The sequence below is a fragment of the Bubalus kerabau genome, chromosome 7 (genome assembly GCF_029407905.1).
Source record: "Bubalus kerabau isolate K-KA32 ecotype Philippines breed swamp buffalo chromosome 7, PCC_UOA_SB_1v2, whole genome shotgun sequence".
In the NCBI taxonomy this organism is placed as follows: domain Eukaryota; kingdom Metazoa; phylum Chordata; class Mammalia; order Artiodactyla; family Bovidae; genus Bubalus; species Bubalus kerabau.
Window position 1 is genome coordinate 33,106,007 of NC_073630.1, and position 25,235 is coordinate 33,131,241.

At 39.9% G+C, this 25,235-nt stretch overlaps 1 protein-coding gene across 7 annotated transcripts in view; it reads left to right on the top strand.

The window, feature by feature from the left end:
• Positions 1 to 25,235, top strand: part of ALPK1 (alpha kinase 1) — a 118,730-nt gene that overhangs the window by 49,177 nt on the left and 44,318 nt on the right. For 4 of the 7 annotated variants that reach the window (XR_008716913.1, XM_055587973.1, XM_055587968.1 and 1 more), the window contains 2 exons: positions 9,361 to 9,540; positions 13,953 to 14,107. Coding sequence is in view for 6 of the 7 variants with exons in the window: in XM_055587973.1 (XP_055443948.1) it covers positions 9,420 to 9,540; positions 13,953 to 14,107 (276 nt within the window). In the remaining variant the exon portion in view is untranslated. Of the gene's footprint in view, positions 1 to 8,084; positions 9,541 to 13,952; positions 14,108 to 25,235 lie in introns of those variants that run through there. The other 3 variants (XM_055587970.1, XM_055587971.1, XM_055587974.1) reach the window with 2 other exon arrangements.

Genomic DNA, 25,235 nt, shown 5'->3' on the forward strand with positions numbered 1-25,235 from the left:
CTTATAATCTGACTTGTATTGATTTTAAAAAAACAGTGAGCTCAAAGTTATATCTTGAGCTCTGTAATAATTCAAGTTTTCATATGTATTGGACTCCTGATTTTATTTAGAAGATCAATTTTGTCTCTCTTATTGCCAATAATTTTTGTATTTAAGGTAATTTTTTATTATTGACATTGTCTCTACTAATGCTTTTTGCCTTAAAGTCTGTTTTATCTATTAGTACATCAACTTTTAGTATTTTTCTAGTATATCTTTTTCCATCTTATTACTTTTACATTTTCTATATTCTTATGCTTTCCTAAATCCATGTAGCTATTTTTAATCTAGTCTATCATTATCATTTTACTACAGTATTTAATTCCTTTATCTTTATCAGAAGCATTGATATGTTTATGTTCTACTTTGAATTCCACTTGGAAATAGACGGGGAAACAGTGGAAACAGTGGCTGACTTTATTTTCTTGGGCTGCAAAATCACTGCAGATGGTGAAATTAAAAGACGCTTACTCCTTGGAAAGAAAGTTATGACCAACCTAGATAGCATATTCAAAAGCAGAGACTTTACTTTGCCAACAAAGGTCCTAGTCAAGGCTATGGTTTTTCCAGTGGTCATGTATGGATGTGAGAGTTGGACTGTGAAGAAAGCTGAGTGCCGAAGAATCGAAGCTTTTGAACTGTGGTGTTGGAGAAGACTCTTGAGAGTCCCTTGGACTGCAAGGAGATCCAACCAGTCCATTCTGAAGGAGATCAGTCCTGGGTGTTCTTTGGAAGGAATGATGCTAAAGCTGAAACTCCAGTACTTTGGCCACCTCATACAAAGAATTGACTCATTGGAAAAGACTCTGATGCTGGGAGGGATTGGGGGCAGGAGGAGAAGGGGACTACAGAGGATGAGATGGCTGGATGGCATCACCGACTTGATGGACATGAGTTTGGGTGAACTCCAGGAGTTGGTGATGGACATGGAGGCCTGGCGTGCTGAGATTCATGGGGTCGCAAAGAGTCGGACATGACTAAGCAACTGAACTGAACTGAACTGATGTAGTATTTATCATTCCATAATAATGACTTCTTTGAGTTGAGTCATTTAGAAGTATATTTCTTAATTTTCCTTTTTCTTGCCTTCTTTTAGATCGTTTTTGTTTTTCTTTTTTTTTTCCTTCTACTAGTTTCAAAGTTATATGTTTTATTTTAATTTTTTAGGGATTATCTTAGACCTTTTATCAGAGTCTAATATTAATGTCTCCAATCCTTCTGACCAACTCAAGAATCTTAGAAAACTTAAATGTCAATCACTGTCCTTCTAATATATATGCTTGTTGTTTGTGTTTGTATATATATTTTTTCTATTTTTTACCCTACAAGACAGACATTGTTGTAGCTTTTTGCAATCACTGTTTGTTTATACTTAGTCAATAACATACCACTTTTACGGTTATTATTTCTCCTTGAATCTCTGGCTCTTTACCTGTAATTAGTTTCCTTCTACCTAAAGTACTAACTATAGATGTGTGCTTGGAACTATTGATGTTTATTGTTATTTTGCAGGGTTTCCCCCTTCTAGCATATATTAAAGCTATCTTTTCACTGTCTCCTAGTTTCCGTTGTTGCTTTTAGGTAGCTATCTATAAATTTATTGTTATTTCTTTGAAGGTAATCTGCCTTTTCTCTCTGGCCATTTTAAGGATTTTCTCTGTATCTTTTTTGCTACCTAGTTTCACTGTGATATTTCTAGGCATGAATTTTTATTTGAGTATTATGGGAATTCTGATTATTGTCTTTCTCCTGGCCTAAAAGTTGTTAGTCATTATCTCTCCAAAGTTGTTCTGTTTCTTTCCATCTAGGACTCTGAGTATATGTTAGAGCTCTTCCTCGGTCCTCTGTGTTTCTTCATCTCTCTCGCATTTTCCATCCCTTTGTCTTTTTTCTGTTGCCTTCTAGGTGGCATGTTCTGATGTATCATTCAGTTCAAAAGTTCTGTCTTCAGCCAGAGCTAAATTTGATCAGATATATCCAATTCCTTACATTTAAAATTTTTAATTATTATTAAAATTAAATAATAGAAATTGTATGATTTTTAATATGCCTTTTTATAGTTTCTCAATCTTTATTCATACACTCAACATATTCTTTCAGTTCTTTAAACATGCATATTTTGTAATATCTATCTGAAATTCCCTCATCTATAGTCTTTTGTGGGTCTAATTTTACTGTTGTTTCTGCTTTTATTCATTGTTTCTTTTTACCTTATATATTTTGACAGCTTTGATCTGGAGCTCATATTTCTTGGTATTTTATAGGTGAGCATCTTTGAGACTTGGGTTGAAATCAGATTTCTTTAGAGATGATTATGTTTCAGTCAACCAGTTGGCCAAGAAAACCACCAACCTGGGCTTATTTGTAAATAATTTACTTAAAAAGAATTATCAGCTAGAGGTTTTTTTGGATCAGTGGCTTCAGATTTGCAAGAGAAAAACGTTTTGCTCTCTTCCTTGAAGCTGCCTATCTTACCATAGACTGTTTTCCTGAAAGGTGGGGGAAGCAGATGAGACAACATTTTTAGCTCACCCCTATGCTAAAAGTTGGAGAAGGCAATGGCACCCCACTCCAGTACTCTTGCCTGGAAAATCCCATGGACGGAGGAGCCTGGTAGGCTGCAGTCCATGGGGTCGCTAAGAGTCGGACACGACTGAGCGACTTCACTTTCACTTTTTTTTTTTCCCCAAGATTTTGCTTTTTTTTTTTTTTTAAACTTTACATAATTGTATTAGTTTTGCCAAATATCAAAATGAATCCGCCACAGGTATACATGAGTTCCCCATCCTGAACCCTCCTCCCTCCTCCCTCCCCATTCCATCCCTCTGGGTCGTCCCAGTGCACCAGCCCCAAGCATCCAGTATCGTGCATCGAACCTGGACTGGCAACTCGTTTCATACATGATATTTTACATGTTTCAATGCCATTCTCCCAAATCTTCCCACCCTCTCCCTCTCTCTCAGAGTCCATAAGACTGTTCTATACATCAGTGTCTCTTTTGCTGTCTCGTACACAGGGTTATTGTTACCATCTTTCTAAATTCCATATATATGCGTTAGTATACTGTATTGGTGTTTTTCTTTCTGGCTTACTTCACTCTGTATAATAGGCTCCAGTTTCATCCACCTCATTAGAACTGATTCAAATGTATTCTTTTTAATGGCTGAGTAATACTCCATTATGAAGGAAATGGCAACCCACTCCAGTGTTCTTGCCTGGAGAATCCCAGGGACGGGGGAGCCTGGTGGGCTGTCATCTCTGGGGTCGCACAGAGTCGGACATGACTGAAGCAACTTAGCAGCATGCTAAAAGTGCAACCTTTTAGGATCTCAGTTTTATGCAAGGGGGGATGGGGGCGGTGATCTCTTCTTATACTTCCCTCCTGGGTAGGCCTTTGGTTTTATTTCCTATCCTCGCACATTCTAAAATAGTGAAAACCAGTTTCAGCTCACAATGTTTGGCAGATATACTCAAGGCAAAGGTTAGCTTCTGTGTTAACTTTCTGGGTTCCAGTTTTCACTTGTTTTGTCTTCTGTGCAGTCTTTCCTCTCTTGCTATTTCTCTGATACACTTTAGGGATTTTAACATGCTTCTCCAGTGTTATTAGTTGTTTTCAGCAGGAATGTTGGTCAGAGCATAGTCTTCCATACTGCTAGAAGTATAAGTCTACCCTTTAGCTGTTTGGTGGCTTAGAAGTTGGCTTCTCTTCCCTTTTTATGCAGTTTTTAAATGCTAACAAATGTCTGTCATGCAAACATATCCAACCAAGCTGCACAGTTGTGTTACACTCCAATCAGATTTTTTTCTCTTTTTATTTACCCATTTCCACCACCAATTGCTTACCTTGTGGCTCAGCTGGTAAAGAATCCACCTGCAATGCAGAGACCTGGGTTAAATCCTGGGTTAGGAAGATCCTCTGGAGAAGGGAAAGGCTACCCACTCCAGTATTCTGGCCTGGAGAATTCCATGGACTGTATAGTCCATGGGGTCGCAAAGAGTTGGGCACAACTGAGCGACTTTCACTTCACTTCACCACCAATCAGTACAAGACATATTATGGTCAGAGGGGACTTGTGGTGTGGCTCAAAAGAGGGTGAAAGTGTGGGAAAGACTGGATTGTCATTGCTAGGGCCTGATAGGAGAAACTTATTCTTTTTGTTTTATGTTGGATACCAGAATGTATTTTCTCCTAAAAACAATATGATAAATAATTTTGAATGTAGATGAAAAAGATTTTTAGTATAATTATTCATGTGCATATGAATTAAATGAGTTCTGTAAGCTTGCTTATAAATTTAACCAACCATTAATTGAATTCCAAAGATAATTTAAATTGAGCATTTAGAATACAGTCATGTGTGATATGCTTTGTATAGTTAATTTTTATATATGTATGTGTTATTTCTCTAATTAATTGTAAATTCCCTAATGGTAGAGACCATCTTTTTTACTTCTTTATGCTTCCCCACATCTTGAAGCCCAAGATTCTCAGTAGTTGGCTGGTCAATTATTACCGAGGTGGTAGCCAGTAGACCATGGAGTTCTTTCATTTTGCCTAATTTATCCCCTAGTAGAGGCACTGATCATACAGTGGAAAAAACTCAAGCATAAATACCAAAAGAAATGGGGCTTTGAATAATTCCCTCATTTTCTTCTTTCTAATGATGGCCAACTTGCCAGTTATTCTGTAACTTAGCCACTCAGCTAAATTCTTAATCATGGATAGAACTAAAGTATCAGTATGCCAAAATCAAATGCAGAAAGTATGAACACATAGCCATTTGGCTATATGTATGGATGTGTGTCTTAAACTGTATGATTCTAACTTTGTTACTCTAGAGTCATCTGTTTGCATGTTTCATTGCTTTTTCTGTCCTCTTTCTATTAGATTTTTTAAGGAAAAAAATATAGGGGACATTAAAATAGAAAAAATAATACATAGATTATAAAAAATATTGGGGAAAATCCATTTTCCAATTTAGAAATAATGTATAGCTCATAGAGTGTTGCCGTTCAAGGGGGAAAACATTGATATGTGTTAAAATTGAAAATGATTTTTCAATTTTACATGAAGCTGACCAAAATTTTCAGTGGGACTGTTGCCTGAAGGAAAATCTCCTGGGCTCCAGCCTCTGTTATGTCTAACAATGAACCATACAAATCTGGACAGATGGTTGGATTCCAAAGTGTTTCTCATATTACAGTATTTTCTTCCTATTGTCTCTCCTGAATTCTACAGGGAAAGGGGGAAATGCTGTAACTTTCAAAAAAGTATGAAGCATATCTTCAGTACAGTTAGGAAATTCATAAGTAACAAACATTCATTGTCTTGGAAATCTCTCCTTCCTTTTTAGACATGCTTTCTTGATTAAAATCTGGTTGCTTATGTTGGACAATATGATTTATCTTTCTTACTATATTGCTAGAAGTAGATGTATTTATGTCTTTTCTTGTCTGTATTTGCTGTCTCAAAGTATGTTAACATCATCTATTCAGTTTTGAGCTATGGTGAGGCAGACATTTGGGACTAATCCTTAAGAGCATTCCTAGCCATCCAACACCAAAGCTGCACCTACTCCATAAACAGTTCTCAAATCTGTCCAATTTTCTGTATTTCTGATATCATCACTCTAGTCCAGAGTCCTGGTATCTCTCACCTGGGTTATTGCAATAAGTACTTAACTGATCTACCTGCCATTTCCTCCCTGCCCTCAATACACAAACTATGTTCAAAACAGGATGATCATTCCCAAGTGTAAAGCTGGTTGTGTTCCTATTGCTACTAATAGTTTTCTATGATTCTTAGGGTAAGCACGAAATTCCTTACCTAGTACACAAGGCCTTTCACAGTCCCTGCTTACCCTTCCAGCATCACTTCATATCAACTTTCTCCTTTTATGTATAGTTCAGCCAACCTGACCTTCTTTCATTCCCTCTATACTTCCTTCTACATTAGTTAGGGCTGTTCCCTACCATTTTAACTTCATTAAGCCCTGTTCCTCTTTCAGAGCTTGATTCAGGCATCACATCCTCCAAGAAACCCCCAGTAACCCACCCTGTCCTTACCCAAATGATTAGGTCAAGTCCTGCTGTTTGCCCTCACAAAACCATGTATCTTATCTCTCTTTCACAGCACTTAGACAAAGGGAAGAGATTTATGATCTTGTGCATCAGGAATTAGGGTTTCAAGTGAGGAAACAAAAGCAAAGAAGAATATTCAGCAATAATCTAGCCTCTAAGATTCAAGCCAACACTTCTAAACCACAGAGGAAAGTATGCATAAAAATATTATATTTCAGGGTTTTGAAAAGAGCCAAGAATTTTTCAGTAAATAAACATCAGATGTTGTTTAGCAATAGACAACCTTTGCTGCTGAGTATGGAATTTAAGACTTGGAAAGATTTTAACAACTGTTCCTAATCAATCAGCTCAAAATATAGATGAGAAAAATGAATCTCAAAAGTGAATCTCAGAGGTCTCAGGCACAGATAGTTAATGGTAGAGAACAAAGTGGAATTAGTCATTGAGCATTATTACATACATATGTTTTCCTATTTCTAGGTCCTCTTTTCTTTGCTACATACTCTTTCAGCTTAAAATATTAACAGAAACAAAGCAAATAAAATTTATAGTGGAAGACGACTGTCTGCCTTAAGAGGATGATAAAGCACCAATAAAACATTACTATAAGCCTTTAGACAAAGGCGTGATGTGCTAGTAAAATTTTATATAGTGCAGTTTTATTTCTTTGCACACAAGCTCTTGTATTTTCTTATTACACCTCTCTTTGGGCTTCCCTGGTGGCTCAGATGGTAAAGAATCTGCCTGCAATGTTAGAGACCTGGGTTTGATCCATGGGTCTGGAAGATCCCCTGAAGGAGGGAATGGTTACCCACTCCAGTATTCTTTCCTGGAGAATCCCATGGACAGAGGAGCCTGGCAGACCACAGTCCACGGAGCCCCAAATAGTCAGACACGACTGGGCGACTAATGCATCTATATGAAGTCCTTAAAAAAGGGAGAAAGAGAATCCCTTTCTTGATTTAACTTAGGACTTAAAGAAAATTGTGTACTACTCACCCATAACTCATTCTGAGCAATGTTTGTTCTTAACCATCTCATCCAGCAACTGCATTTCTCAGTCTCCACATAGCTTCCCGTGACAGTCACCATCTCCTTTTTTCAGGGAATGGTGGGAATGGGATATCACTGCTATATGGCCTCTTGCTCACTCTAGTCTGCTAATTAACTCTGACCAGTCTTTATTGTTTAGTTCTTTTCATAGAAAAGCAAGTTAATGGTCAACTTGTACCACAGAAACACTGACTTACAAACACTTGAGCTAAAAGGGACACTGAAAACTGGTTAGTCCAACAACCCAATCCAAGCAGGAATACTTTCTGAAACATCTTAAACAGAAAAGAAGTTAGATTTATATTTACATTTAAATGCTTCAAGTAACTAATTTCATGACCTCACTTGCGTGAATGCTCTTTCAAGTAACAAGAACATTGCATGAAAAACCTCTGCTTGTGTTCTTCAACAAATACACGGTTGTCTTCACCAAACAAGTCTGTCACATTCTAAAATTTCGCTTTGGCAGTTCCATCTGTGTGAAGTATGTGTGCGTATCTCTTTTAAAACCTAAAGCATAACAATTCAGGTTAGAATGAGAATTACAAAATTTAGATTTCAGGCTTATCCTTCATTTTCTATTCCTTTTAAGTCATAAAATAGAAAAAAGATAGAAAAATGCTTTCTTGCAATTTCGAATTCAAAACCCGCTTCTTAAAGTGAGGGTAGTAGAGCACATTTTCCCCAAGAACAACACAATGACTCACCGCTTAGTATTTTTAACGATTACTAAAGCAGTAAATTATTGTGTTGCATGGATCTGCTAGGTGACAGAGGGAGTCGAGTCATCCACACATCCGTTGTACTTTCTTCCTTTTCAGATTCTCTTGCATTGGTAATAAGATTCTAAGTGCCATACAAGAGTGCCTAAGCAAAACGGCATCGCCACTGTCTATTCTGGCGAATTCAGAAAGATAATAACTTCTGTTGTTTTGTTTATAATGTACATTTTTTTAAAAAAGGAAAGCAAAAAGATTTGTCAACTACTACGTATAAAATAGATAAACATCAAGGATCTACTGTATGGCACAGGGAATATATAGATGAAATTGAATCACTTTGCTATATACCAGAAACGAGCACGACATTGTAAATCAACTCTGCATGCATGCAGACTCAGTCACTTCAGTTGTGTCTGGCTCTTTGTGACCCTATGGACTATATATAGCCTGCCAGGCTTCTCTGTCCATGGGATTCTCCAGGCAAGAATACTGGAGTGGGTTGCCATGCCATCTTCCAGGGGATCTTCCTGACTCAGGGATCGAACCCATGTCTCCTGCATTGCAGGTGGATTCTTTACTGCTTAGTCACTGGGGACACCCGAATCAACTATACTTCAACTTAAAAATGATCTGTTAATCAGGAGACTTTTGGGTATTTATTTGTCAGGCATTTTTTTATACTGTCAGTGAGTTATTTTGTTCTTGAAATTACCTTGACTGCAATAGCTCATTACAGCATACTCATATTTACATAAGAAGTCTCTCAACTGTATGTGTGTTAAATAGGATGTAAGTAGATCTTATCCATATGATGGATCTAGGAAATTGGATTTTCTGGGATTTCATTTCTCCATTTTATTTGGCAATGTGCCTGGCAGTGAAGAGCTTTAAATTTGGCATCTGTCATTGCCTATTTTGGTCCAAATTATATGATGCTAAATATCACAAAGGATGCTGCACAGGGGAAATCAGCAGCGGGTTATGAGAGTGGTAAACTTCATATTACCACGTGCTTGTGTCTGAATATTAGAACTGTTAGCCAGACGCTTCCTGTAGACTTTCAGAGAAGCAGAAAGTGGTGTGCCACTGGGATCCAGAGGCACTGATGTGAAGTATGCAGAAGATACATAAATCATAGGGTATATTCATTTCATTTGACTCCATGTGATCCCACTGACTACACTGTGGGTGACTGAGGTCTGCCCCGGGACCCTCTGCCTTCTGCTCTCTGATGCCTTCGAGGTGCTGCCCATCTAGACCAGGCCTGCAGTAATTTCACACCCTCCCCTAATAAAGTCCTCAGGGGCTGTCATGTATTTTCATGTGTTTGCTCTATTATCCCTCCCTGCTTGAGTCTTACAGATAATTGATGATGCTTCAGTTAATCATCTTTCCCCTTCTTTTGTTCACCAGGTACCTAAGGCTCGAAGGGGCTCTTTTATTGAGAATCGATGTCTTCTCCTAGGTAATTGATCACCATAGACCCAGGGACACTCGACTCATCATCAAGAGAGGGTAATCGTCATGAATAATCAAAAGGCTGTAGCTACGCTGCTGCAAGAGTGCAAGCAAGTGCTGGACCAGCTCCTGTTGGAGGCGTCGGATGTGTCAGAGGAGGACAAGAGGGAGGACCAGAGATGCAGAGGTGAGGTCCAATGGGAGGCGCTGGGGGCAGCGGGGAGCAGCGGGTTCGCTCTCCTTTACCCTGTCTGAATGACACGGTCTCATCTCTGCCCTATTTTTCTTCTCTTGGCAGATGACCACCGAGAGATGAGTGGATTTCTAGGGCATGAATGGGACATGGGCTGCGGGTGGACGGGCAGGGGAGGAAGCCCACTTTGTTGCAGTGAATTGCTGTCAGTTTGAATTTTAAGCTTCAGTAAACATGAGGGCTACAAGAAACAGTTTAGTTCAAGAACAAAGGGTCCAAGTGGGCTGGTGCACGTAAATTTCAATTATTAAAAAATTGAAGCAACTTCTGAATGGTGGTGCATACTTTTGTTTCAAACTAGGTTTTTGTGCCTCATCAGTTTGCATAGACATCTACAGTTTCCACAAATATGTCATCTCATCAGTCCCATCTCTCTTTTTTGACCATCAATACATTTCTTATGTTGTATTTACATACCATTTATAAATAAATTTACTCAAACTGATAAATACTTATTACATCATTACCAGGATTTGAGAATTTGGCCTTTCTGCTCATTCATGGTTTGTACCATACATAGTTTTAGATGAGTCATTGTTTGGGAAATTTCAATCACAAAATCTAGAGAGTTAAAGCAGTTCTAATTTCTTCTCTAGCTAGTTTTAAAGAGGCAACCTTCTTTCTTTAGATTTCTTCCTAGCATTCAGATAAATTTCCTTCATTTCTATCAGGGTATCTGTCTAATGTGCTTTAAATATTTTTCTTTGTATTTTTAGTTGACTGCTATTTGTTACAGAAACAAGATTCCCATATAAAATGCACACTCCCCATCTCTTCTGTTTCTGTTAATTATGTAATGGGAAAAGTTTCTGGGAGAGCCTTTTTTCCACATCCTTGTATAGAAGTGCATATGTTTTTACAGGGGAACTTTAAGGTGCCTTTAGAAGTCTAGTTTTTCCTAACCTGTCTGTCATCCGTGCTCTTTTCAAGATAAAATGCCCTGTGTCCAGTTGTTTCCTAACCTTAGTGTTTTCTTTCTTTACTAGCCAGAAACATCAGTGTCCAATTTTGCTCACCCCAGTGCTGGTCCTCGTTCTCCCCGGGGGCAGTGTGTTGTGTTCTGTTATTTCTCCTGAACATTTTCTCTTCTCCTTTTACTACATCATGTCCTTTGTCCCTTCAGCTTAAATTCCTTTAAGTTTTGTGTTCTTCGTAGTGAAGACTCTGAACCCCTAATCGGGGAGCGTTTTCTTTTTCTTTCTCTTCTCTAGTGCCACAGAATAGGAGAAATAATCAGTTTAGTTCCAGATAAGGCAAATCATGACTGCAAAATCACTCGATTAGCCATGGCCCTCCAGGTAAGCTGCTTGGGGAAGTAAGGGATCAGAGAGGCAAAGGAGGCTCCTGCTCGGTCAGGGGCTGACTGCTGGGGTTGGCTGAATCTGATCAACCAATGCGGGAGGAATCCTATGCTGAGCCATTGACAAGCTCGGCATTTGCCCATCGCCGCTGCATGTTGCACGGTCCACCCAAGCGCCTTCGGTGCATCTGCACGCGGTCTGAGCACAGAACCTGTCCCTCGGCAGCTGGTTCCTGAGCAGCTCTAGCTCACAGTCGGGCTGCCACTGCCACTGATGTCTCCTGCGTGGGCTCGCAGAGAAAGGCATTAGCACAGGGTCACTTAAGGCGATGGGGTAACAGGCGGACTCGAAAGTTAACACTGTGGGTTTCATTCTTTTCCCTCCTCCTCTCAACCCCATCGTTTTCCCTCAGAAGTTGTCCCAGTCAGCATGGGTGGCTAGCCTTAGAGGCTCTAACCCCCCGAGACAGAGAAGGAACTGAAATCCAAACACATAGATATTTTAAAAACATATTTCAGGGGCATCTTTTATTTCAGTGTGCCCCACTGGACAATCCATGTTCTGGCACGACCTGTAGGGAAAGAGTGATATGAGGAGGAAAAAAAATTATTTGTAACAAACAGATTTTCCTCATGACCATGAAGAAAAGTTAAAAGTACTTAAAGCTATTTAGTGCCAAAATATAGTGAAATTCCATGAATCCAAAAAATCACATTTCTTTTGTCATTTAACTACTCCTCTGACTTCTGAGCTTGACACTCATAGACAGTGTCCAAACAATTTATCAGAATTGAAATACTTTTGAGAGTGAAAAGGCTCTGTTAACAAGCATGCTATGACCACATGCTGCTGCTGCCGCTAAGTCGCTTCAGTCGTGTCTGACTCTGTGCAACCCCATAGACGGCAGCCCACCAGGCTTCTCTGTCCCTGGGATTTTCCAGGCAAGGATACTAGAGTGGGTTGCCATTTCCTTCTCCACTATGACTACACAGGACTGTCCTAAGCAAACAGAATTGGATAGTCATCCTATCCAGTTCGTGACTACTTAGAAATATCATTTAAGAAATTTTCTCTACATGTACATTGAAAACATTTTCAGAGATTGAAAGTACGTCAGCAGTGGTAAGAAGAGATTGTGAAATCAGGTTGGTCTCCAACCTCCTATTTTTGCTTTCATTAGAGGAGCGCCATTGCACAGAGGAGGCTCAATAGTTCTGGGTTACTGAATGGGCCGGGGGGGACAGTGGTTTCACTGTGATATTTGTAAGTCATGCGTAGTAGCCAGTCCAGATCAGTCATTCACTGATGTAGCCCATTAATTATCCCCTCAATGCAAGCAGTCCCTCTCCATCGGGAGGCTTCCTTACATTTGCCCAGTTGGTGGCAAGGACACCAAAAGGCATCATGAGCCAAGGCAGAGTTAGGTTTTCTCCCTTCTCTTCTTTTTTTTTTTTTTTTTTTAATTCTCTCTCACACCTCTTTTGCCTTATTTAGCATATCTCATGTAAACATAAGACTAACCTTTCTTTTAACCACCATGGTGGGATTTACAAACATGGTAAGACATGATGCCTGTCTTCAGGAGACTCCCAATCCACAGTCCAGCGAAAGGACAGATGTGGCTAGAGAGCAGTGAGGCGGATGCTGAAAGGAGTGTGCCCCTGCGGGCTTGAGAATGCTCCTGAGGAGCATCTCAACTCCACTGGGAGATCATGGCAGGGCTGATGAGAAGAGCTTGCTCATTAGGCAGCCGAGGCAGGACAATGCCTAATATGAAGGCAGGATATACAGAAGCATTAAAGAATTTTATGCAGAGCAATGTCCTGGTCCATCTTGTTTTCAGAAAAATGGGACTCAGCAATGTGGAAGATGAAATGGATAGGAGGAGATGGAAGACAATGAATCAGGCAAGAATTACTGATGATTAAAAGACAGAAATCGATTTTAGGATCCACAGAATGTGATAACCAATTAGACTCAGGGAGGAAGAGCAAAAAGTCTAGACTGACTTCTGGGTTTCAGACTTGGGTGGCTCAGTGAATGGTAGTAGCATTCATCAACAGAGAATAGAAAGGGAAATACAATATTTAGGAAAAAGGTAATGAATTCAGTGTTAGATATACTGAGTCTGAGGTGTCTGCAAGACAAGCACGTAAAGATGTATAGCTGGCAGTCGTGTATACAGGCCCATGATCCCTTATTCACAAACTTGGTGCTCACACGTGCTTCAGAATTCAGAATTTTTTCAAATGTTAGAAAAGGCAGTATGGTACATATACCATCTGTTATACTAACGCTGCAGTAGAAGCTGGGGCAGCACCACCAAACATTGAAATTTTCAGGGCAAAACGTTGACTAATCTCATCATAGCAAGATTACAAATAATCTTGAGTCAATTCAAGTCTGGTTTGGGGCCAAAGTTTTTTTTAAAAAATCTAGTTTCCAGAGCTTTCTAGGTTTCCCAAGTTTGGATAAGAGATTATTGACTTATATTTTTAATGAAATTTGATGTCTATTAAGAGATTAAATATATCGCCTAAAGTGATACAAGGCTATTTCATAATAAATTGATGTGGGTTTGTTTATATTCATTGTCTATATTCAGACATAGTCCACGGTGAAAGTCTGAGGCGAGGTGAGGTCTTACAGGAGTAAAAAAGAGATTGATTTGCTGCATTACCCAGCCACAAGCCCCAAATGCCATTCCATCTCAGGCCCTTTCTCATTTTACAGGAAAAATAATATTTCCTTCAGTCCTTTCTCTGATTCTTCATGCAGAGACAGTCACTGAAGTGCTTCACTTCCTGCTAAAACCTTTCTTAATGCCTGACTACCCCAATTTACCTGTAGGGCAAAGTAGACCAGAGCCACCCCCTGACAGATAGCTTTTTGCTATTATTCTTTGAGTCAGAACACCAGGTTAGGCCAGCCAGTGAGAAGTAGGAAAAAAAAAATTGTGCCACTGAGGTGCTTCATCATAACATAGGTAACTCAACAACCTTTTCTTCAACTGCAATTTCCTTACCTGAACTCTGACCTTTTCAGCCTCACTCCCCAGCGAGTTAAGAACCCTGATCCAGGAGGCAAAGGAAATGAAATGGCCCTTCGTGCCTGAAAAGTGGCAATACAAACAAGCTGTGGGCCCAGAGGACAAAACAAACCTGCAGGATGTGATTGGCGCCAGCTTGCAGCAGTTACTGGTAGGAAGACCCACACCACCTGCTCCTTGACACCCCCAAGTGAGGCATTTAGCCTCTAAATGGTCTAATAGATTAAATTTCTTTGAAGCATAAGACAGCCCCTACCCTTATGGTCAGCTCTGCCAAATTGACTAATGCTGGGGGGAAAGCTTTTCAAAGAGCTCCGTTTGCCCATAAGACCTTCTGTTGGAAAGGCAAATCATGTAAAAATGGAGAAGCGTGGTCAGTGGGCCAATGAGAACCTGTCATGCTGAAATATCTCCATGTTCTTGGTGGGCTGGAAGCAGTAGTTTTGATTCCACCATGCTTCATTAGCATTTTTATTTTGAAACGCTACTTTCTAAGAGTTGGGTAACTTAAAAAAATAAACTCACTGCTATTTCATCCATGTGACTTGGTGTCTAAGCTGTTGAAGCCTGGCATGTCCCTTCCTGAGTCCTGCCTGAAATCCTGTTCTCTCCCTTATCTCCTCATGATGCACACTGTTCGGGAAGTATCGTCAGAATCATTGGCATTATCATTCCTTAACTCACTTAATGGAAATGAATCCAATGGGTACCTCTACCCCAGAGAGAAGAGAGCCTCAAGAATAACACATGAACTCAGGTTGGAGCCCAGATTTCAGGTTTAGGTTCTGGGGATGATTCTATAAGTGCCAATTTGCTTTTTGATGGTGTTCCCCTTCCCCCACATTCTCTTAGATGATTATCAAAGAAGGGACTCTGTTAGCTTGTATTTTTTTTTTTTTTTACATAAAATACAGACATTTGTATGGAGACCAAGCATTACAAGCAATGATAATCTCTTAAAATATGTATTTTATTGGTTTACATGGGAATGTGTTTGGGGCTCATCCCAAAATAAATGTATAAATAGACATTATCTTTGTCTATCAAAACAAAAATCCAGAAAAGATCCCCCTGATCTATGTACACATAACAGCATTGTTGGAGACTTCATAGAAACAGTAACCTCTTCATCAACATTTCCCACTCTCCGAAAAACAGACTGAAGTTAAACAGACTGAGGACCACAGGCAAAGGAAAGTGAATACTTCGAACAAATCTGGTGGTGAGCCAGGGTTTTTAAATAAGTGTGCTTGTTAATAGTGGAGAAGTAGAATGGAAAACAATTATAGTGTATATATCATTTTGGGTTTATAGAATGCTTGTATGTTCATCATCTTATTTAATTTTCAAAATAGCCCTCCAGTGATCATTACCATTATCATACCCATTTTGCAGATGACAAAGTTAAGGTACAGGGAGACTAACTTTCTCATGGGAGCAGATCAGTGAGTGGTGGAGCTGTGAGTCAGCTCCTTCCTCTGTCCTATTCCAATTCTCCCTCTAGAAGCCCCAAGGGATGAACTTGAGAGCCCAGGTGGAAGCCCTGAAACTCGTTTACTCTAATGCAAGCTGTAGGCTGTCCGGTAGAACTTTCTGCAATGATGGAAATGTTCTATATTTCTGTTGCCCAGTACGCTAGGCCCTGCCCTCATGTGACTCTTGAGCACCCGAAATGTGGCTAGAATGACTGAAGAACTGAGTTTTTAGTTTTATTTCATTTTTAAAATGAACTACATACACATTTCCGTGTGGCTAGGGCTACTATTTGGAGAAGGCAGTGGCACCCCACTCCAGTACTCTTGCCTGGAAAATCCCATGGATGGAGAAGCCTAATAGGCTGCAGTGCATGGGGTCGCTAAGAGTCGGACACGACTGAGCGACTTCACTTTCACTTTTCACTTTCATGCATTGGAGAAGGAAATGGCAACCCGCTCCAGTGTTCTTGCCTGGTGAATCCCAGGGACGGGGGAGCCTGGTGGGCTGCTGTCCATGGGGTCGCACAGAGTCAGACACGACTGAAGCGACTTAGCAGCAGCAGCAGCAGGGCTACTATTTTTTTTTTTTTTTTTTTATCGTTACCATCTTTCTTTTTTTTTTAATTTTTTTTAATTTTATTTTATTTTTAAACTTTACATAACTGTATTAGTTTTGCCAAATATCATTTAATTAGATGTGTTCAGTCTCTCAGTCGTGGCCAACTCTGTGTGACCCCACAGACTGTAGCCCAACAGGTTCCTCTGTCCATGGAATTCTCCAGGCAAGAATACTGCAGTGAGTTGCCATTTCCTTCTGCACTAATTAGATGGTGCAGCTCTAAAGCAGTGGGGCTTAAAGTTAGACTTCCAAACAACAGCACTTAGTATCACCCAAAAACTGGCTCAGATTCTTGGGCCGTATACTGCTAAGTCACTTCAGTCGTGTCCGACTCTGTGCGACCCCATAGACGGCAGCCCACCAGGCTTCTCTGTCCCTGGGATTTTCCAGGCAAGAACACTGGAGTGGGTTGCCATTTCCTTCTCCAATGCAGGAAAGTGAAAAGTGAAAGTGAAGTCACTCAGTCGTGTCCGACTCTTCACAACCCCACAGATTGCAGCCCACCAGGCTCCTCTGCCCATGGGATTTTCCAGGCAAAAGTACTGGAGTGGGGTGCCATTGCCTTCTCCAATACTAGTCTTACCAAATCAAAAACTCTGGGGGCGAGGGTCTAGCAATCAACATTGACAAGCCCTTCAGATGATTCTGATGCATGTTAGAGTTTGAGATTGACTGTTGAAAAGAGAACAGGATGGCAATTGATTGGGCAGCTCAAATAAGTCCATTAGGCTGCTTTAGCCCATAATGTGTTTAAACTGGGAGCTTTTTGAACTCTGAGCATCATTTTCCTTAGCTTACCCAGGAAGCTATAAATTAAAGACACAGAGCCTGAACAAAAATGCAAGAGGAGAAGGGCTTTGAAAGCCCTGTGTGCTTCAGCCAGTGGCATATAAGCACTATATATGGCTTCCAAGGAAGGTGAAGGCATGGGAGCTTCACAAAGGAAGAGAAACCCCTGCTTCGACCTTTGAGGCTTAGAAAGTTCCTAGGGATTTCCAGCATAGGCCGAGATGCAGCACATCTCTGTAACCAGGGTTTTACTCCCTTCATTCCATCCACGCTTACTAGATCACCCTAGGTGCATTCAAAGCTGGTAATGACATTGGCCGAAAAACTGGAAATGGCGTTTTAAGGTCTTGCTGCATTTGGGGTTAATATGAGTTGAGAGACAGACTGTTCATAATTGTTAGGCTGTTTCAGGAGTCCATTCATTATTCCTTCTACTTTCCCTCTATATATTGCACAGATATCACAATTGGGGGAGCATAAAGGCTCAGACGAAGAATTCATGCTTTTGAACTGCGGTGTTGGAGAAGACTCTTGAGAGTCCCTTGGACTGCAAAAAGATCCAACCAGTCCATTGTAAAGGAGATCAGTCCTGGGTATTCACTGGAAGGATTGATGTTGAAGCTGAAACACCAATACTTTGGCTACCTCATGCGAAGAGTTGACTCATTGGAAAAGACTCTGATGCTGGGAGGGATTGGGGGCAGGAGGAGAAGGGGACGACAGAGGATGAGATGGCTGGATGGCATCACCGACTCAATGGACGTGAGTCTGGGTGAACTCCGGGAGTTGGTGATGGACAGGGAGGCCTGACGTGCTGCGATTCATGGGGTCACAAACAGTCGGACACAACTGGGCGACTGAACTGAACTGAACTGAAAGGCACAGAGAATTTACGAAGTTTATGCCCTGCTCACAAGGTCACTGAGGGGCAGCTCTAGGAATCAGCCCATTAGGCTGCTTTAGCTCATAATGTGTTTAACCTGGGAGCTTTTTGAATGCTGAGCATCATTTTCTTTAGCTTACCCAGCAAGCTATAAATTAAGCAACCACACCTCCCAAAGAGCCTTGAAATGCTTTCTTATTGTGTCAGACCCCAAGTGCACAATTGCTAAACCACTCTGTTTTGTAAATACAGAGAACTGTAGTGCTATCTTAGCTTGTCAAAAGTATCACAAGAAAATTCCATGATTTGTTTTTGTCCCGTTATCCACTGGTTTCAATATCACATTTTACCAAGGCTGGATGGCCACATTATTATAATAATCAATTAATTGTGAGATTTTATTCTTACATTAAAAAATAAAGGTTGCTGAGTTTTTTTTTCAGTTATCTGTTCTTATAGATTTTTTTTCATAAATCTAAATTTCCATGATACTTTTATACCTTGAAACGAATCCTTCTCATAAAAAATTTTCCTTCCATTTAAAAAATTAGCATTACATTTGGAGTGTAAACACTGTCTTTAATTCCATAGATAACAGAGCAAAGTTACATGAAACTGTGCTGAGTGCCTGAGTTGGTAAAACGAAGGGTCATTTCTAATGTTCCTCACTTAGTCTTAACTTAATTAGCAAAAATCATGTGTTTTGTGCTCTGCTTTCTGCTCTCCACAGCCTCCTCTGTTTCCTCCCTCGCCTACTTTCCCATCCCCCCATCTTTTCTCCTTTGGTGTGTGGCCACAGACAGAAATTTATGGCAGGGGCCAACCTCCTTTACACTCCACACAAAGCTTGCTGACTTGAGAGAGTCTGTCCTCTCTCTCCCAGAAAAAACACCTGCAGTACGCTCCCCGAGAAACCTGGAGAGATGGGAGATTAATGTGGCTGTGATAGCCGGGCAGTGTTTTTGGTATTATGCCCTCTCCCCAGGTAGATGGGTCTTTTCCGAGATGATACCAATTATTTATTGCTGAAACATCTGTTGATAACTGCAGCTGCCCTTGTGAGACAAAGCATATCACAGGGTCACAGGCTATAGGGACGTAAAATCTTACCTCATGCTAGTTTTCGACTATTCAGCAACACCCTCGAGTCCATGGGTTACCGTCCTCTGTAGTGTCTCATCGTGCCATAGAAAATACTTTGTAAACATTGCCCTGCCCTGCCCTATAAGCTTTGAAGTGTTATTTCATCTTCATCGGTAATTTATATTCCAGTGCCATTGTACGGTGGGAAAAAGAGGGGGAACCTTTTTTGTTTTCTATCTAATTGTATATCGCCTGACACTTTGACCTGTATTATTAGTATTAGTCAGAAAAAGGATTTTCTCCCTCTCTTATTTAAAAATAAAATTTCAAGGGAAAGTAAGCGCTCCTTCAGCTCCTTTCACTCAAAACAATGTTTACACTCTGAGAGGGAAAGATGAAAAGCACAAGCAATTTTTTTCAAGTGTCCGAGAAGGGCATTTCAGTTTTTGAAAGAGAACAGTAAGGCCCTTATAAATATCATTCAGAAAAACCTTTGATGGATTTTTCAAAAAGTATTGAAAGCTTTTAGCGTTAGCTTATGTTTAGCTTGGTTTGGATGGACACAGTAGAATTCTAACTAGTAAAATTGTCCTTGCTTGTGAGATGCCAGAACACGAAGGCACTGGCCTCCATGTGATTGCCAACTTGTGTGATTTCTTCAGTAACTTGTACACTCCTGAAAAGGACAATTTCTACCTAATTTAGAGAAGATATGAAAAGAAAACCTCTGAAAGGGAGATTAAGGGCATGTTTGGATTTGCATGTGAGTGGCAGTTGGGAGAAGAGGGGGTTGCCAGGCCAAGACTTGTTTCATAGACCGCGATTTTGAGCATTCCCTGCAAATTTGGGGGTTCTAATGCTGGGAGGGACTGGCCTCTCCCCAACTCTACTTCTGTGGGGGAGGAAACCTGAATTTAGTCTGGCACCTTTGTAAGAAGACACACTGCAGTCCTCACAGGCTGGCTGATTACAAGGGGATGAAGCAGGCTCAGAATGAGGATTTTTTTTCCATTTCCTTTTCAACTTTACAATCATAAAAATGGATAATCTGATAACTTTTATCCAGCAGACATTTTTGGAAATATCTGTGCTACCTTGCAGTAATTTTAAGAGAGATAAAAAAATGATTACTGGTTTTCTTGTGCTAATATGTTGAAAAATGTTTGTGAATGGAGTTTGATAAATTTAGCTTTCAGAATATTTTTTAATAAGTCCCTTTAGATATTCTGGGTGCCTTTAAGTTGACATTTTAGATTTTGAACTACTTAAAATATTAAATGGTCCAGAATTAAAACACGAATAAATGTAAGAATTGCTCATTACAAGATTGCAGGGAAATATTTTTTAAAGTCTAATTACTTTACAATATTGTATTGGTTTTGTCGTAAATTGACATGAATCTGCCACTGTAAAGTAATTAGCCTCCAATTAAAATAAATAAATTTATATTTAAAAAAAATTCTAGTGTGAGTAAACTGGGAGTAGAAAGGTGAAAAGGAGCCTTTAGCAAAAGATAACTAAAGTATGAATTTATTAGAAAATGAAATGTCAAGTCAAAGAAAGATATGCAGGGTATGAAGACTAGGTAAGAGGGTGAGATGCTTTCCATGGAAACAATAAAATTTCTTCCATGAATAAGTTCTGGGTTAAAAGATTGTCTTAAAAATCATTTTAAAAGCATTTATTTGAGATAACAGTTTTCATAGTAATAATAGAGAACTCAACACCCATAATAGATACATTTGGGATTATGATTTGTTCAGCAACTGATTTTCCTCCAATGAGGTTTTCATCTTTACCTATGGCCTTGGGACTTTAATAACTGAAATGTTCTTCATCAGGATGCAAAAAGCAAAGTGAATATAAACTGTATATTTGTTTATTCATTCAGTAAAATTTTACTGAGTGTTAACACATGCCAGGCATTGATATAGATATTGATATAGATCACCCAGAGTAATGTAAGAGAAATAGAAGACCTAATTCATGTTCTGGAAGAACTGCAAGAATGAAGAGATAGGGCAATGCTTTGTCAAAAGTCTGCTTATTGGAATGATCCCTTCCATTTATTGAACACCAAATGTGTGGCAGGTACTCAACACATGTTCTTCTAATCCCTACAAACTTGGCCATATGATCTGCCCTACCTGTGAAAGGTAGATTGGAAGTGATTGTATCTCAGTTCCAAGCAGTATAAGCCATTGTGTAGTTCAGCAGTTGGAAGCTTTCCTTTGCTTCATAAACAGGAGAAGGGCTACTCCCTCAGTCTGGATCCTGGAAAGGGGCAGAAGCAGAGCCTCAGAGTTGGAACCAAACTGCACCCAAATGTGAAATATGGACAACTACCAAAAACTTTATTATTATAGGCCCTGAAATCTGGGGGTTATTATAGTTTTCCCAAGTGTTATGGGTTGATGTATTCCCCATCAAAATACTTTGAAGTTCTAACTCTCAGTGCTTCAGAAAGTGACTTTGTTTGAAAATAGGGCCATTTAGTTCAGTTCAGTTCAGTTCAATCGCTCAGTTGTGTCCGACTCTTTGCGATTCCATGCACTGCCGCATGCTGGGCTTCCCTGTCCATCACCAATTCCCAGAGCCTACTGAAACTCATGCCCATTGCGTCCGTGATGCCATCCAAATGTCTCATCCTCTGTCATCTCTTTCTTTCCATGCCTTCAATCTTTCCCAGCATCAGGGTCTTTTCAAATGAGTCGGTTCTTCACATCAGGTGGCCAAAGTATTGGAGTTTCAGCTTCAGCATCAGTCCTTCCAATGAATATTCAGGACTGATTTCCTTGAGGATGGGCTGGTTGGAGCTCCTTGCAGTCCAAGGGACTCTCAAGAGTCTTCTCCAACACCACAGTTCAAAAGCATCAATTCTTCAGCACTCAGCTTTCTTTATAGTCAACTCTCACATCCATACATGACTACTGGAAAAACCATAGATTTGACTAGATGGACCTTTGTTGGCAAAGTAATGTCTCTGCTTTTTAATATACTGTCTAGGTTGGTCATAGCTTTTGTTCCAAAGAGAAAGCATCTTTTAATTTCATGGCTGCAGTCACCATCTGCAGTGATTTTGGAGCCCCTAAAAATAAAGTCTCTCACTGCTCCCACAGATGTAATTTGTTCAGATAAGGTCATACTGGAGTAGGATGAGCCCTTAATTCAATCTGACTGGTGTCCTTATTGGAAGACAGCCATGTGAAGACACAAAGATGCAGAGAGAATGCCATGTGATGGCAGAGGCAGAAATTGAGGTTATGCAGCTGCAGGCCAAGGAATACCAGGGATTTCTGGCAACACCAGAAGCTAAGAGAAAGGCATGGAACCTTAGCAGAGCATGACCTTACTAACATTTTGATTTCAGACCTCTAACCTCCAAAACTTTGAAATAGCACATCTCTATGTTGTAAGCCACTCCATTGGTGGTACTTTGTTATGTCAGCCACAGGAAACTAACACACCAAGCGAAAGTTGGCTTATGCACATGTAGAATATGAGGAAGCAAGAAAGCTCTCAAATGGCTTCAAGAGTCTTAGCATGTCATCTTATATCCCTACAGGAAGAAAGGTGAAATAAACCACAGTCAAGAACAGAAATTGTTCCAAAGAACATTTCAACAAAAATAGTTTCTACAAGAAAAAAAATGTAGGTTCTAGTATCTACTGTATTATATCATCCCTAAACATGACTGGAGAAAGTAGATTGGAGAAAACATATCACAATACATCAGCCTGCTAAACATCTCTATTTGCATGTTCCAGACAGCTCCACTCCAATAGGTCAAAACCTGAACTCCTCATCTCCCGGCTCCTTCTCCCTCCACCAATCACATTTTATCCTCCTCCAGTGGCCACATGTAATTAGATGTTACCATGAGCCACCCAGTCACCCAAATCAAGACTTAGGAATCATCTTTAACTCTATCTTCACCCTCAACTCTCATATCTCACTGGTTATCACAGCCTCCTGATTTCCCCTTGAGTATCTCGCAAATGCACCTTCTTCAACCCTACTGCAGCTATTCTGGTTCAGACGCTGTCATCTCTTTCCCAGATCATATCCAACTCCTCTCCCTATCTAGTCATGTCTCCTGTATCATAAGGATAGTAAGGTTATGCTGCGGGAAAACAATCCAAATAACTCCAAAACCTTAGGGGTTTAAAGTAAATAAAGACTTGTTCCTTGTTCTTCCTTTGTGTCCATCTGAAGGGACATTGGGGGAAGCTCAGTCTTGTGTCACTCTTCCTCAGGGACTCAGCTGCATGGAATGCCTATCATTTAAAACAGTGCTGATTGCTATGGCAGGGGGAAGAAGAAATTGTGACTTGCAGAGTGGCTCTTAAATATTTTCATACAGAAGTGGCCATTGGTCAAGATAAGCCATGTAGTCACGCCTCACTTCAAGGAGCCAGGGAAACACAACTGTACCATGTGCCCAGGAGGAGGAGACCCAGAAATAGATGGGTGGATAGTCCCCATTATTGCCACGGCTCCACAAGTTTTCTCTGCTCTGTAACCAAAGCCATCTTTCTGATATAGCAATCTGACATTTTTTCTTGCTTAACTCCTTGGCATGAGGGTGGGGGAATCTCAGTTAATTTAGAAATAATAAATAAGTAACATGTATACTTTACAAAAACACCTAAAACTAATCTTGAATAATAAAATCTAAATAAATTTGAATGAATGTTTTTATTACAGTGGTGGATTACAAGTTAATTTTTTTTTATTTCTTTAATTCCATAATAGACATCTATTACTGTTATTAAAAAAAAAAAAAAAGGAAGATGATTGAGAGAAAGAGAAAACCATCTGTTGTCCAGTTGTCCTTAAATCTAAATAGGATCAAATATTCAAAAACCTAAGTAAGGACAGTAAAGTAATGGTGCATCACTTCTCTAAAAGCAAATACAAATACTGAACTTAGATTCTAATGGAAAAGCTAACATCATTAATTAAATGACATCGACCATGCATCTTTCCACTAATAAAGTGAGGATTCAAAATGCAGTGCTCTTGTTTCTGAATCTTTCCTTTTCCCATTTGATTGCCTGCTATAAGCTAAGTTCCCCTGTTAAGTTTTTGGAGATCATTTTAGCACATTTGTGTGCATACACGTACAGACACCTATGGAATATACATATATATCTATATAATTGAGATTCATGAATACAAGTTATTTCTTTATTGACTGATAGAATACCAAAACTGGAGGAAAATTTTGTTGTTCAGTCGTGTCCAACTCTCTGCAACCCCATGAACTGTGGTACGCCAGGGTTCCTTTCCTTCACTATCTCCCATAGTATACTCAAACTCATGTCCATTGAGTCAGTGATGCCATCCAATGATCTCATCCTCTGTAGCCCCCTTCTCCTGCCCTCAATCTTTCCCAGAATCAGGATATTTTCCATGAGTCAGTTCTTCACATCAGGTGGCCAAAGTATTGGAGCTTCAGCTTCAGCATCAGTCCTTCCAGTGAATTTTCAGGGTAGATTTCCTTTTGGATTGACTGGTTTGATCTCCTTGCTGTCCAAGGCACTCTCAAGAGTCTTCTTCAGCACCAGTTTGTAAGCATCAATTCTTTGGCATTCAGTCTTCTTTATGGTCCAGCTCTCACATCCATACTTGACTACTGGAAAATCCATAGCTTTGACTATATAGACTTTGGTTGGCAAAGTGATATTTCTGCTTTTTAATACACTGTCTAGGTTTGTCATAGCTTTTCTTCCAGGGAGGGAAATTTAAAGGTCATCTATTTCAAGCCCATCATTTGACTTGCTGTAAGTTACACCACCTGTTAGTGGGAGCAGCAGGACCCAGCACCCAGGTTTCTGAGCCTGAGCCTGGCATGTCTTCCCTGAGTCTACACAATTCCATCCTTCACACACGGCTGTTATGGGGCCAGGGCAGGCTTTCTCGGGTGCATTCCTATTGTCTCAGCTGCCCTGTAACCTGCCCTCTTCCCTCTCTGTCAATGTGATTTCACTTTTTTACTCAGTGCAGAATTAAGACAGAAATCTTATAATTTTCAGTAATCAACATTTAAAACTTTAGTTTCTTCTGCTGAACTTTAGTTCTTCTTTTGAAAAGGAGCCAGACAAAAGGTTCGGGTCTTTCAAAAATGAATTTTATTTAATACATAAAAATTAGGCACCAAGAGAATGAAACCTTCAGAGGATAAATATTAGTCCCAAGGCCTATGTGAATTCAGACTTTAAGATAGAATATGATTAAAATCACCAAGGATTTAAACCCTGCTCTAAAACTGGGCCAAAAAACTACCCCTTATAATACGGTACTTTCAAGTTTCAATGGAAGATAAATTAAAATGGTGACTTGTCCTTAGAAGTCTACCAATGAAACTTTGGTTGCCACAGAATCAGGCATGCAAGTTATCCCTTTGATGAGGACTAACCCTATGGCA